The following is a 16,541-nucleotide window of genomic DNA, read 5'->3' on the forward strand; positions in this document are numbered from 1 at the left end:
CGCCGTACTGCCATGAATTAACACAGTAGTTGAATTGTTGTTGTCCCTTATCATCTTTGTCAATCAGTACAACTTTCTCATCGCTTACCCGTTTTATAATCATTCAGCCTTTTTACTGAAATTATTTGTATATTTTTAAAGAGTAATTTCTAATGATCAGTGGCAATTGTGTACACACAGTAAATTATTCTTGAGTTTGTTTGCTTGAATCTGTTGTCTGAAGTTCTGTTCCTCCAACTGTTTTATATTCTAATATGAGAGTTCCCTGCCTATATCACACTGATGGTGATACATATTCTTGAGGGTTGGAGAGGACATACATCTCTCCAGTTTCCTATCATAGTATCTAATTGAGCCATTATGGTGCAGTCTTTTCAAGTGAAGTATGGAAGAAAATAATGAATGACTAAAGACCATAACATAAATTGGCTATAAACATACATATAGTGAGAGATTTCCTGATTTATAATCTTTACGTCCTATTATCAGGGTAGTTAGTCAAAGAATTTAGGAATGGCTTCAGCTGTAATGGAATGGGTAATTTGTGTGTTGCCTCAGGAAGGAGAAGTAATAGTCTGAAAATTATTGAAGTTTATTACTAGAGAGTCAACATTTGAATTGATATTATGATTTTTCATCATAAGGTCTTGAAAATGTTATATTTGCATAGGCCTGAAACATATTACCAAACTGATATGCCACTTAATTTTGTCCTAACATACCAACAGCAATATTTAATTCAAAATTTTCAGAACAAATGTCTTGAAATTTATCTAAGTAAATTGCATCTGTTATTGGGTAAGTGTGTTTTTCTTATTTCTACCCAGTAGCTTTCCACGGCCCTAAGGGTAGTTACAGGTAATGTAACACAAATGGATTTCCTATGCAATTATCAGAATATGCCAGCTGATGAAATTGTACTACAGTATTAAAATGTTTTAACTTTTCAAGCTCATTGTTCAGAGTATTCATCACAGTACTCTTAACCTGCCTGGAGTGTGTTTACATTGTGGGTTCTAAATCTGATTTCTTCATTTTGGAATCTTTGTTGATACAAAATAACTTCACTTTGTTGGGTTATTTTAGAGAAGACAAGCAGCTTTTATGAGAGTGATACATGAATGTTATTTGAATAAGATAATTTTCTGATCTGGGCTGTTACATGTTTCTGCTCATAATTTGTATGTGAGTCATGCTGTACTCAGAACTAGAAACATAAATGTGTAATTGTGATATTACATATTTTGGCTGCTGTGTGAACATCTGAGTTATAATATTCCATATGATATCAGCAGTTTTTGCATCAGTTCTACAGTTACTTCAAAGAACAGTGCATATAAAGAAAGCAGTCTTCTGGGATTTGACACTGTGTATATGTGGTGCCAAATCCCAGAAGACTGCTTTCTTCATAGTCACCACCGTGAAAGCCTCAAATCTTACAACAGTGCATATAATTTGAAAACAGTTGCAAGAAACAATAATAAACTCATTCATTCATTCATTTATTTCAAATTCAGTAAATCCAAAACATAGGTTGAAATACAACCCTGGATATAGAACATGTCAATAATAATATTAAAATAAGTTCCAAACATTGAAACAGTCAAGATAAACAATAAAAACGATATAAAATAGTACACAGTGTAATAACAATTTCATTAAATACAAACAGATTAAAACAAAGAATTTAAATTATCAGTAACATGAATCTTCTATATACAATTCCACCCAAAATATATTAAGTACAAAAGATTATTATGCGCTTTAGTTTCAAGATAAATATAAGCAATAAATATAACGCCTCACATACCAGTTAAATATCATATATACCTGTCACAGTCATACAATAGTCTGAAATCATTTACATAATTTAATGTAATCGTGTGTTAAAAAATAAATTATTAATAAAGTATTATAAAAATATTCATCGGGAAGTAGTTTGGTAAAATTCATCAATGCTATAAAATGCATGTTCAGTGAGATATCTTCTCAATAAAAATTTGAACTTCTTAATTTCTCCAGATGATGATTTAATATTCAAAGGTAATTTATTATACAATTTGCTTCCAGAGAACAGGACTCCTTTTTGTGCAATTGATAAATTTGTAAAGGGTAAGTGTAAATTGTAATTATAACGGGTATTAATATTATGTATTTCTGTATTAAATTTGAAATAATTTTTATTCTTAATAACAAAGAGAAGCAAAGAAAAAATATATTCAGATTGGAGTGGCAATATTTGTAACTTTTTAAACAATTCCCTACAAGAATCATATTTTCCTGATCCAGACATAATTCTTATGATTCTTTTTTGTATTTTAAAAATGTTCTTACTAAAAGGGGCATTACCCCAAAAGATAATGCCATACTTCAATATTGAATGCACATAAGAGTGATAAATCGTCTTTATTGTATCCAATGACATAAAGGGTTTTATTGCCCTTATTGCAAAACATGCTTTGCTTAGTCTTACTGATAATAAAGTTAAGTGATTTTTCCATGACAATGAACTATCTATATTTATTCCCAAAAACTTTGAACAATTAATATTTGTAATTAATGTATTAGTAATTGTACTTTGGATTTCTATTTCTCTATGCTTCTTTAGGAAAAATTGTAAAAACTGTGTTTTATCACAATTTAGAGTTAAAAAGTTTTTTTTAAACCATATCATTGCTTCATTAAAAATTAAGGTAACATTACTTCTAAATTTTTCAGGATTCAAATTAGATACAATAATACTTGTGTCATCAGCAAATAATACAGGCTGAGCTAGTTTTCTTAAGGAAGATGGGAAATCATTAATGTAAATAAGAAATAATAGTGGTCCCAGTACAGAGCCTTGTGGCACTCCATGTTTGACCATCATCCATTTAGAGGATACTTTATTCAAATTATTATCATTTATAATCGTTCTTTGATATCTATTTTCAAGGTATGATTTCATTAGTTTTATTGCTGAACCCGAGATTCCATAAAATTTCAATTTTTCCAGTAAGACATTGTGATTTACACAATCAAAAGCCTTTTGTAAATCACAAAATAATCCACCCACATATTCTTTTTTGTCCAAAGAAGTTAATATATTATCTAAAAGATTATATGTTGCCATTTCAGTAGATGATTCTTTTCTAAATCCAAACTGTTCCTTGGCCAATATATTATTCCTATTTAAATGAGAATAAATTCTTCTATAAATAATCTTTTCAATGATTTTAGAGAAAGTTGGAAGAAGTGAGATTGGCCTATAGTTAGAGATTTCAGTTTTATCACCCTTTTTATAGAGAGGCTTAACTTCAGAAAACTTAAGCCTATCTGGGAAAATACCAGTTAATAGTATCTTATTACATAGATATGTTAGGGGAGACAGGATATACGGGGCACTAGATTTCATAATCTTCAATGATATTTCATCATAGCCATGAGAATTCTTCGGTTTCATTGACAATATTATTTTTTTAATTTCATAAGAATTAGTATTACTAAAGTTCATTTTTGGAAATAACTGGTGTGAATTTTGATGTAAATAATATAAAAAATCCTTATTATTATCAGGAGATTGTTTATAAAATTTATTGTTGAGTAATTTTTCAGCTATAGATGAAAAGTAATTATTAAAAGTTTCTGCAATATCAATTGGATTTTCTGACAATTTATCATTTGTTTTTATCTTAATTATATTATCAACAGATCCTTTTTTGTTTGTAATAGTTTTCACAATATTCCATGTAGTTTTAGTCTTGTTATTAGATTTTAGTATAAGTGTATTATAATATAATTTTTTGGCTGCCACTATAACCCTAGTTAAGATTCTACAATACTTTTTAAAGTGTTCTTTGATATTAGGATCGCTACTGCTTCAGGAAACAAGATACAGTGTTCTTTTATTTGCACATGAAACTTTAATACCGGATGTTACCCATGGTTTCTGTGCATGTGGATATCGAAAATTTTTTATGGGAAAACATGAATAAAAAATTCTAAGAAATATGTTCAAAAATTTATTGAAAGCTATATTCACATTAGATTCCAAAAAAACCTCTTCCCAATTTTCATAACTTAATAAAAACTTAAATTGATCTATAGAATAGCTATTAATATCTCTTTTTTGGTAAAATATCTGTTTATGGGCTGTGACAGTGATATTATTAAAAACAATGACCTGAGCATCATGGTCAGACATACCATTTATAAGTGGATAAACAGAAAATTCATGAAAATCGCTATTAATATAGACATTATCTATTAAAGTACAAGAATTATGAGAAATTCTAGTCGGAAAATTAACTATACTACAGAGATTAAAAGAAGCAAGGAGTGAGTTTAAACAATCTTTCCTAGTGTTATCATTTAAATAATTTACATTGAAATCACCACATAAAATTATCTCATTTGTAGGATTATATATCTTATTTAGTAATGATTCCAGCTGATTTAAAAAATATAAAAAATCTGTATCTGTGGATACTCTTGCTGTATTTCAATTTAGAACACATTCCATGAGACATCTTCAATGTTATGATATTTTTTTCAGACACTGCGAACTATGTTCTCTAAGGCTGAAGCTATATCTAACTGTATTTCATACATACCTAGTTTTTCCTGTTATCTAATAATGAATTACTGTTAATAGAACGGAATCTTTGAATTAATTCAAATACAAAGTAATATTGCAAGATCAAGCTTTAGTATATAAACAGTGTCGTAGGCTTTATTCTGTGGTATATGTTGGAGTGCATAATCTGATTGGTAATTACCACATAAACCCTCTAATAAATGAACCAGAGTGAAAGATAGCAAGAAATATTGAGTTAACACGTTCATTGTTTTACCTGTAAGAGTGCATGTTTTATTAGTTGATAGTTCATATGTTATGTGGCTATGGTTTAAGTTGGAATATATACATGTATAACCTAGATGTATTGCACTTAACCATTAGCCATATTTGTTAGAGTATTATCAAATTGTGTTTTGTATTAATCCCTACAATGTTGTGTGGAGCTTTGTATTATGAAGAGCAGTAAGAGTCTAATACAACCTGTGTGTTTTATTACATGCTGTTCTTTTTAATGTAAGTAAAGTATTTGGATTTATAAGTATATGTCTGTTTGTCAAACCTTCTGGTACTTACCAACAGGACTATCTGCTTTTCAGAGGGTAATAAAATTTCATGGATACCTTTCATGTAATGCTTAATTTTAAACCCGAAATTATGAATTCAGAAACTTTCAGCTTGCTGGGTAAAATTAAACTTGGCAACAAGCCTGGAGAATCGGTTTTCATTAGTTTTGTGCACAGGGTAAAATATGTTATTTATCTTACATTTGCCATCATACCGTCATTCAGCCCGGACTCTTTAAGACAATTCAGCTGTCTGAAGTGTACATTGGTACTTGTCTAATAGGGCATTTCAGATATTTCTGAACAATATGCAATATTTTGATCATAATAGAATAAATAATATTTACTTTGCAGCATCACCAGGGGGTTCATGGCAAGGTCTCAGTCCAAACAGAGGACCACGTTCACAGGGACGAGGAAGTACTCCAACACCACCTAGCACACCCAGCACTCCTGGTAGTACTCATGGTTCAGCTGGAAACTTGCCTCAGCCTCGAAAACCCCCAACCTTCATCACCGTAAGTAGTTAGATGCTGAATTATTTTGAAATTAAATCATAGTGCCACAAATTCAGTTATCGAACAGAAGGGGGGGGGGGACCAGCATGGATAATTCAGAACAATAGACAGTCTGAAAATGTGTGTAGTTTGCTTTAGAATTGTAGTCTTATAGTAGTACTACAGTCTTACCTTGCATAGTGAGTGATACATTATATATGGCCTATCATAGACTCATATATATGTTTTGTACTATGTGATATCCAGTCATATTTATATTGTATGATTAAATAGCTAATTATTATTTTGTTATCTAGTATAAACAATGAAGGATTCTATATCTATGTACATAGACCTCTGGAAGACACATTAAATATGAATATGAATATGAATATGAATAAGTCTGTGTAACAACAGGTTGTGAGAAAACGCTGCATTTGCTGATCATTCTAAATAATGTAGTAATCTTTCATTTCACTGAAAGCAGATAAATAACTTGAGTTATTTTCAGGATTAATTTCTTTATCATCCTGTTTTTCTGTTTCAATTATCTGGTCTTGGACTTTTTCACTATTGGCCAATGCCTCATAGTGAGGGACTGTAGATTCAACTTCAACTCCTATTCAGTGTTCTCAGAGTTAACATTCTTACAGTCAACACTGAGACTGACCCAGCTGCAGTAATTGTCTTTTTGTCAAAATCTACTCATTCATTTGTTTTCTTCAGTGTTCGGCAATCTCATTTTCCATGCTGTGCTTGTGTTAATAAATCTTACCTTATTCCAAGTTCTTGTTCTTTCATAGAAATTCCATCTGATAGCAAAGATTCTTCCAGGGAAGTATATTAATCATCTGTGACTTCTGGAGAACTCCTACTTGGCTATAATTTTCTTAATGATTATAGAAACATTAGTATTGTTGAAGTGTGAAATTCCTGGCAGTGTAAAAACAGCATAAATGCAATATAGCTAAACTTAACTGTATACCAAGCACCATTGTCAAATTTTTCTGTGAATCATTTCTTCAGAACTGTTTCAAGAAAAATTGACTTCTTAGGAATACAGGAGAAGTTTCATATGGTGTGAAAGATCATTCAGAGAGTTCATGTAAGACATTATGGTGATGCTGTTAGAAAACAGGAAGAGTTTAACAAATATAGAGTTTAAACAAGACACCTAAAGACATGAAATGATCAATGCATATGTAACTATTTCTTTGATATTGAGGCTTCTACAGGTTATAGAACCACATGACTAATCTATTTGCAGAGGGTCAAGAAGCTAATGTATTTCTGATATAGTATTTCAGCATTCTGTTGCATTGCTATATCACTTTACACACTTATTTCCATCTTTAATGCAACTTTACAATTATTCCTTCATTTAAAATATTCTATATTTTATTTTGAGTTAAGGAATAATTGTAAAGTTGCATTAAAGATGAAAGTAAATGTGTAAAGTAATGTATTCCCTACCAAGACAGTTCCCCTATATGAAATATGATGAAATAATTCTTGTAATGATTATATTACAGCAAATAAGTCAGACAAATGAACAAAGCTTGTCTGAGACAAAGCGTGCGTCAGTGCAGTTGAAACATCCTGCGTTGCCTGCCAGAAAAAGTAGTTACTATAGGATTCTGACGATGGTGTATAACACACTGATATATTGGGTTTTTGGACTTTATCCATCATCCTGGTTTTTAAGATAACTAATAAAAACACGACGTTTCAGAAACTGGATCTAGGGACATAAGGTAGGCTGGGATGAAGCTAAGATTTTGGATATTGAAAGCCACATCAGGTATAGGAAATACAAGGAAGCGGCCCATATGGCGTGCTCGGCCAACCCAATTAGCCAACCCAGTTTGGACTTTTCTCCCATTTGAATCCCCATTATCAGCAATGAAGTCACCAATTCACATAGAAAATCTGTATGACGTGATATATGCTTTTATTCATTTCTATTAATTTCTAAATTAGATGACGTGATTTACTCCATTGTTGACGCTAGTTAGACACTATTAGTTTTTGTTACTAGTTCTTCTTTCTGTTCCATGCCGTGGGGTCATGGACCTGGTTATGAGTTTGGTTTTGTGGCATAAATTTCTACAGATCTATCTATCCTGGTTCCACGCTTATATGTGTTTGCAACGATTTGTTATGAATATTTTTCTCATTAGCTCTCATGGACTTAACCTGGTCTCAGGTATTTATAATCTTCATGTTCTGTAACATCGGTTTGTCCAGTGATTGAGGCTAACTCATTCTAAGGGATCCAACAGAATAGGTGTTTTCCTTCACCTGAGGACGGAAACAGATCCAGTTTCGGAAAGGTCGTGTTTTTATTAGTTATCTTAAAAACCAGGAGGATGGATAAAGTCCAAAAACCCAATATATCTGCCAGAAAAAAGTTTAAGGTGACACCATCCTCCAGGAAAGTGATGCTCACAGTCTTCTTGGATCATGAAGGCATGCTGCTCACTGCATTCCAGCCTCAAGGTGATGCAAGATGTTTCCACTGCATTGATGCGTGCTTTGTCTTGGGCTGGTAATGGTGAGCCCAAGACTCATCACCTGTGACAATTAGGGCTAGCATATCTTGTCCTTTATCATGATAGCGATTGAGATGCTGTAATGCCAGACCCATTCTTTGCATTTTGTGTTGTGGGGTCAGCATGCATGGCACCCATTGTGCACAGACTTTGTGAAAACCTAACCTGTCATGCATTATGAAGTAGGCCATGCCGTGTGAACACGCCTGGTTCCGACAGCAGCCCAAAGAATTTTGTGTTGCTAGTTTTCACAGGCTTGTGAAACAGTGGGACAAGTGCCTCAATGTACAGGGAGATTATGTTGAGAAATAGCATTTTTCATATCAGTGTTCTTATTTGTTTAAGTTCTCTATCCATTTGTAACTTACTTATTGACCTACACTTGTATTTTAGGCGAGTCATTGATATATAAGAGAAACAACAAAGGCCCTAATACAGACCCTTGCAGTACTCCCTGTCTAACACTAAGCCAATCTCACATCTCTTTTATGTATTACTGTTCTAATATATCTGTTACTTAAATAAGATTCATAATATGCGTGATCTTTCCCAGTAATACCATAAAATTTAGGTTTGGACAGCAAGATATCATGACCTACACAGTCAAAGGCTTTCTCCAGATCACAAAAAACACCTGCCACTAATTGTTTGTTGTTCATAGAATTTAAAATCTCTGTAGTCAATTTGTAAATTGCATTATCTGTTTTTAATCCTTTCCTAAACCTGTATTGTTCAGTACTTATGATATTATACTTATTAAGATGTTCTAAAGTTCCCGTATATACATATATTATAGTTTCAAATATTTTTGAGAAAGACATTAAAAGTGATAGAGGTCTAAAATTAGATAGATCACATATATCATCATTCTTATACAAAGGTTTTATTATGACATATTTTAGTCTATCAGGAAAAACTCTTCCCTTTTACATTCTATTGCATATATAGTAGTTTGCCAGTGAAATTATAAATGGCGAACTTATTTTTAAAATAATGGGTGATATCATATCCACACGAGTTTTTTAATTTAAGAGATTTTATTATATTCTCTATTTCTTTATTTGTAGAGCATTTATAGTTTACATTTGGATATGAATTTATAGAAGCTTGATCCATATAATACATATGATTTTCTTCATTTTTTTAGTCATTCCTAGGTATGGAATTATTGTTGGCTTGCCTTTTTATTTTATAGGCAACATTGGCAAAATATTTATTAAACTCTCTTACAATATCTTGTTGTTTATTTAGTATCCTACCATCAGTTTTTACTGTGTTTATTTCTATCCTACTTGTGTTCCTACCTACTTCTTTCTTTATAATACCCCAAGTAGTTTTTATTTTGTTGTGGGAGTGTAGGATACATTTATCATACTCCATTCTTTCTGCCTTTTTTATAACAGTACTCAGTATTTTAGAATAGTTTCTGTAATAAACTCTAAAATTAGGATTCTTATTATTCCTTAATTCATAGATTTCTTGTTTATGTTTACAAGATTTAATTATTCCTGGTGTGATCCACAAATTATTTTTTCGGGTACATTTTTTCTGAGTTAAAGAGAAACTGGAATAATAAGTTCTCAAAAATATATTTAAAAATAAATTGAAACTCTTGTTAACGTCATTTTCATCAAAGACTGATTCCCATGTTTCCTGGCGTAATTGTAATTGAAAATTTGCTATGATATCATTATTTATCATCCATTTCAAGTAAGTATATTGTTGTCCCTGATTCTGTAATTTATGTAGTATTAACACCTGGGCATCATGATCTGATGGACCATTTATAAATGGATATATATTGTATTTACCAGATCTTGTTGTATCAGAAAAAAATTATCGATTATAGTACTTGTGGACATGCCCACTCTAGTGGGAAATGTTACAATACTAATAAGATTATAAGAATACAAAATAGCATCTAATTGCTTTTTTCTATTATCATTATCATTTAAGTAGTTTACATTTATATCGTTATATTTTAGCGTCCTGTTGCACTGATTTATGTCCATGATTTATTCTAGCCGTATTACAGTGCATACACTCATCCACTTCACTCTTCACTCCCGCACTACATGTTTCGGCACAAAGGTGCCATCTTCAGGTGCTTTTTGATTTACGTTAAACTACTTCACTGCATGCCTTGCTGTCTTCATACTAAAATAACTAAAATATATGTTCATCATATATATTGATAAATATTAAATATTAAAAATTTTAAAATATTAAAACTGTTCAGGATTTTTATCCCTTCGTCGCATCTCAATACGTGAGTCACACCTATCCTCTTCTATCCGAGCACATTACCTATTTTCATGTGTTACACACGCAGTCACAGGAGCAAGACACAACACAAAGCACAATACACACACGAAAATAAGAAAAGTGCTCCGATAGAAGAGGATAGGTGTGACTTGCATATTGAGATTCGACGAAGGGATAAAAAATCCTGAACAGTTTTAATATTTTTAATATTTAATATTTATCAATATATATGATGAACATATATTTTAGTTATTTTAGTATGAAGACAGCAAGGCATGCAGGGAAGTAGTTTAACGTAAATCAAAAAGCACCTGAAGATGGCACCTTTGTGTCGTAACATGTAGTGCGGGAGTGAAGAGTGAAGTGGATGAGTGTATGCACTGTAAGACGGCTAGAATAAATCATTTACATTTATATCACCACATATAATTATATTATAATTCTCACGGTATAGTTTATGTAAAATCATATCTGGTTTCTCCCAAAAAATTATAAAATTACCCTACGGAGACCTATAAATAGTCAATATACAAAATATTTTCTCTCCTGGTGAATTCATAGGCAGATGAATTGCACATGCCTGAATATCTTTTTCAGTGGTGAATTCTTCTAAATTAATGGTGTTATATTTTAGTTTGCTATATATAAATATGCTTACCCCATTTTTTTTTAATTTCCTATAATATTTCGCACCCAGTGTATAATCACTCAAATAAGTCAATTGAAATTCAAAATCTTTCAAATGATGTTCAAACATACGTATAGTATGCAGTGGATCATGGGATAAATGACAATAAAGTTCGTTTAATTTATTTCTGAATCCTCTGATATTTTGATGAAAAACTTTCAGTGATGCATTTGATATGATTTGATTATCCACTAGTCCATCACCCATAAAACATCTTTATTTCTATTTACTAGGTTTCTTTTTCGTCTCTTTGATATTCTAACTTCCTTATTAGCAGTTTCACTATTTTTCCCAATTACAAGATTCTTTTATACCTCTACCTGATTTAAATCTTCATAAACTTCTTCCCATTTTAACAGAATGGGAGGCTCTTTATGCTTTACCATAAGTGCTTTTATATTTTTCCCTAGAAGTATAGCTACCTTTTCTCTACCTGAAACGTTCAAGTGCATACCATAATGTCTGAATTCACTTCTACTCAGATTTGCATACATCACACTCACATTTCATAATTCATAATTCATAATTTTATTTACATCCATAACTGTAAAATATACAATCGGATAAAGTCAAAGGGAATATATAGATTTAATAACAATCACACCTAACATAATCAAAGAATACATAAATACTTAAATATATTATATAAAAAACCACCAGCACATGCATTAACAGACAATTACAGTCATTTAATTCAACATCTTACATATAAANAGGTAAAGTTGTCTCTGTGCTTAATTAATTAAGCACTGTGCTCTAAGACATATGGAGGAGTAGAATTGTAGCTCCACCATTTCTGATCTTGGTGTTAGATGGAGGTGAGTTATGATGAAAATTTTAATTCCTCAGCAATTTTTGAATGGTACTAAAAATGTTGGGCACAGTTTATTTGTTCCTCACAGCCAGCCATGTTCCATTTGCTTTCAGAGTATGGCATAATCTGGATTCCAGAAGTAATACATTCATCAGAGTAACACTTCTGTTATTTCTGTACCCTAACAAAGCATGGAAAGAAGTGTAGATTCTGGTATGTGAAGGTAACTCTAAGCAAGAGAAAAGCTCAGCAGAGTTTGCTCACATTCTAAAAGGCTCCTTTTGGAATATAACTCTGAAATTTTGAAAACTATCTCTGCACTCATTGTTCAAGAACAGTGTGAGGTAAATGGAAGAGTGAAATAGTAGCAGTGTATGAGGTTAACAGAAGAGTGAGATCACAGAGCTGCTGCAGCCATAACTGGGGTCTCTTGTCTAGCACCAATCTTTGATTGATTCCATGATGTATTCATGGTGAATCCATCATCCCTCTTGAAATCTGTTGAGATGGAATTGAATTTTAATAGCTCTTTGGTAAGAAACCAGATATCTTTTGAAGAACTGTGGTCTTGCTGCAACAGTTTAGCAGATGACATACATATTGTATCCTGCCAACTTTCCGCCTGATGTAATTTTGGAGACCATTTGTTCTTCATATATCATATTGTAACGTGTTTTGTCTCTGAAGACACTGTTCGGATTGTTAATTGGTTTATTTACAACCTACAAATCGTAATTACAATTACAAATAACTCAGTTGCGGATTTACACAATTTATAAACCCTGTACAATAATCTGTTCACTCTATCTTCAATAGTCCTCACTTCTACAGTGCAATACGTGAGCTTTACCAGTGTCATTGTATTACACACTCCCAATACCTTCTCACACTATCGCCTCTAATCACACGTTCCGGTCTTCTTCATGATTCACTCGCTACAACTGAACTCGGCGACTGCTACAATTCAACTGACTTGTTACTCATGATCCACGCTGTGTCACTCCTAATCACACACTCTGGTCACATACTGTTCAGCCGGCTTTTTATACCATTCCCTGTTGCCTCATGTTAGCAGCGGTGTCCCCTTGTTACGTCACAGTGGGAAGTGCTGTTACGTCACTGCGGGGTAGTGTGACGGAGTTTTGACTGGCCTGTTACCGTAGCAGCGACAGCGCTCCCATGCTGTTACATCACCGCTGGCGGGGGAGGGGTTGTCCTGTATAGCGCAAATACATCACAATATGTTAGTGATATTGTTTGTTAGAGCAACTTGTCATAGTCACAAAAGGTACTTCTGGAGTCTTGGTTTAAAATTAGCAGCAGGCTGAATTGGGGGCATGTAGTTAGTTCCAGGATGATAGATCCTGTTGCCCTTGAAATGAAACAGTGGTACCATGTGCATTTCTTGTTACATGTATCTGACATCTAAAGGTAGAACATTCTGTTAGTTTATTATTATTCAGGACTAATGAAAGTGCCTCTGCTTCACCCAAGTACTTAAAGTGTACTAAAATCATGAAATTGTCTGTTTTTGTTACTGTCTTGTTAGTCACTGTCCAGTCATTTACCATTACAGAAGTCATGAATTTAAGGAAATAAAATTCAAAGTGGGTTGAAAATAGCATTATGATTTGAATAAATTATATTAACATAAACATTTTATGCAAGTGTCTGAACTCAAAATGAAGCCATTTGGAAAATCTCTTGTAAAATTGTAACACATTTTAATTTATTATGGAATGTGACCTCAGTCATCCCTGGAAAACAATTAGATAGCCAGTTACTAAAAATAAATATAAGTAAAGTCATGTGATCACATAATGTTGTGTATTACTCAGATAAAGGAAATCAGTTATTGTAGCAAGAATCGTTTCAAGCTATAAGTAATCAATCCTAAATTTTTTCCACCAGCCTCTTCGTGATATTGCTGTTGTCAGTGGACAGAATGCCCGGTTTGAATGTATTGTCCAAGCTGAACCCCCACCAAATATCTTATGGTCAAAGAATGGCAGAATCATCGAAAATTCACAGAATTACCAGATCCAGTACAGGAATGGAGTTTGTCGTCTCACCATCCCACAAGCCTTTCCTGGTATGTATCATAGACTTCATGATTAATATGTGGCATGAAATGATACATTTAAGAGAATTAACAAGTCTCCTTACTATTTAAACCTTAAATTTCCTTATGAGGTACTATTTTCCCACCTTCTGTGCTTCTGTATTATCTACTAAATTCAGTCCCATACCTGATGGTACAGTTGGCTTAATTCTGGTTATTTACCTGAACAAATTAAACAGAACTTAATCATCTGTTATGTTAATATGTTTGTCAGAGTTACTAAAATTTTCACATTATGATTCATAAATAATTAACCCTATGTAAGGGATAAGTTTGCATGAGGCCCTCTTCATATCATTGTCACACTGCACTCAAAGCAGGAAAACTGGAACGAAAGTACATAACACTTAATTCTCAGACATTAGAATCAGTTTTTTTTTTTTTACCTGACTGTGTCACACAAATGCAGTTCCACAGCTGGCCATTTCCTGTATAACTAATACAGCCATTGTGTTATTTGTTATCAGTGATTGTTATATTACGAACATAACTGCAAACCAATAGATGTAACATTACTTGTGGGAGAATGCAATATTTATCAAATGAAATTTATAGTAATGTAAGTAGAATTCATTTAAACACACAGTGACTGTGCAGTCTGGGTGCTTGCTTCCTGGTCTGTGTAAACACTGAGGTTGCAGGTTTGCACTCTGTTCAGATCAAGGATATATGCCCGTGTTCTTTTCTGTTGTGTTGTTATGTAAACACTGAAACCATACGATGATCTGGTCCTCCATCTAAGGAGCTCCATCAGATGTCTAAGGCATTGATGCTCAACCTTTTGCATGTTGCATCCCACAAGTAATTCTGTCAAAAGACATATACCCATTATAGAAAAAACAAAGTTTCCCTCTTTCCAAAAAATATATTTTTACAATTGTGTACAATTTTGTATTAATGATTAATGAAAGATGTTATTTCTGAGATCTCACATTTCACTCAGTCGACCCTTAACTCCCACCACGAGATGCATCCCACCATAAATAGGGATTCTGTGGAAAAGGCCAGAGGACCTACCACATAGCTTGCTTTATGCATTGTATGTTTTAGGTTGCCTAGCAAACATCAAACTGGCAGGATGAAAGGAAACAGCGTAGACAGAAAGATTTTATACTATAGATGTTTTATTACTTCCATGAATACAATTTTTAGAAACTTTCTAGTGAGGTACATTAGTTTACCACATGTATTAGATGGAAAAGGAAATAATTTGGAGCAAGTGGTTAAACGTGTCTTCTTCTGTTTGTAGAGGATGCTGGGTCATATACATGTACTGCAACAAATATGCTTGGTACTATCGGTACTACAGGATCATTGCAAGTTCCAGGTGAGAGACGATCAGTACGTATATAATTTTGCTGGAAGTGTTTCTGCAGACCCCAGTGGTATTATATTTTGAAACAGTTATTGAGGTTCAGTATTTATTTGAGAGTTCTTTTGTGTGATCTTTAAGGTTCTAGTCAGTGAAAGAATATCAGTCTATGAACAAATTAATTTTAAAAGCCAATGTCAAAATTATGTTTATTAATATTTTGAAGTCAGTTAGCACATTATACCTAATTTAACAGTGCTGCAAAGGTATCTTCTTGTTAATACTCATGTATAAGAGAAGTTAATTTTCTTTCAATACTTTGAGCTGTCATATACTTCATATTGAGGTTTTATGTACATGCTAGGGTAGTTATATGAACTGGATGCGACAAGTTGTGAATGTAGTGCAAATAATTTGTATCTCTATCATAAGTAGTGATTTTGTGTATATTTATATTGAATTTTATACCGCAGCTTTTAGTAATTTGCATTTTTGAGGTTTTGGCAGCACACTTGAAGGCAGAATGAGGTGACATGGGTGCATGTGGGAAGTGGCACATGTATGTTGCATGTGGTATGTAGACTGGTGATGGGCTTATGTTATGCAATTGTAAACCATGATGTATGAATATTTGGCAGCTAAATGTAGGCTTTATGAAATTCCTTTTATGCATATTCATTTGGAAATTGTGTTCATAATTGTAAACATATGCAACATGAAATAGATTTTGAAGAACAAATTTGTGTACTGCTTTATTAAAGTACTAGTGCTTTTTTACACATAAATTTGTTTGACTGTAGCATTATTTCATATAAATAAAAAATAATAGTGTCTTGTTTTGTGAGAATGTCTTCATTTCAAAAGCTGACAAGATCTTGTAGCTGCTGGTCCTGTCCATACAGCCACAGTTAGTTCCAGAAGGTGAGGAGACTAGGCACACACAACAGAGGTCACTGTTTGTCTAGGAGATGTGGATGGTAATTCAGGAGTTTCCGTAAAATATTGTTAACCTCATAACAGCATATTTTTCAAAAAGAGTCATATGACCATAGAGAAGAAGTGGTATGCTGATAAAAGTCCCAGGATACAGAATTTTTAATGAAATATTTGTCAGGATTTCTTAAAAACTATCTGAAGAAGTTGTAATAGTTAAGATAGTCTAGCAATAAA

The 16,541-nt window shown here is 32.7% G+C and overlaps 1 protein-coding gene across 3 annotated transcripts in view; it reads left to right on the forward strand.

The window, feature by feature from the left end:
• LOC111862210 (titin) overlaps positions 1–16,210 on the forward strand; it is a 261,060-nt gene extending 244,850 nt beyond the window's left edge. For all 3 annotated transcript variants that reach the window (XM_023847418.2, XM_023847419.2, XM_023847420.2), the window contains 3 exons: positions 5,476–5,639; positions 13,849–14,029; positions 15,309–16,210. In XM_023847418.2, coding sequence (XP_023703186.1) covers positions 5,476–5,639; positions 13,849–14,029; positions 15,309–15,412 — 449 coding nt within the window. In that variant the 3' untranslated portion in view covers positions 15,413–16,210. The remainder of the gene's footprint in view (positions 1–5,475; positions 5,640–13,848; positions 14,030–15,308) is intronic.
• Positions 16,211–16,541: the final 331 nt, after the last annotated feature.

This window comes from Cryptotermes secundus, unplaced genomic scaffold (genome assembly GCF_002891405.2).
Source record: "Cryptotermes secundus unplaced genomic scaffold, Csec_1.0 scaffold1304, whole genome shotgun sequence".
Taxonomy (NCBI): Eukaryota; Metazoa; Arthropoda; class Insecta; order Blattodea; family Kalotermitidae; genus Cryptotermes; species Cryptotermes secundus.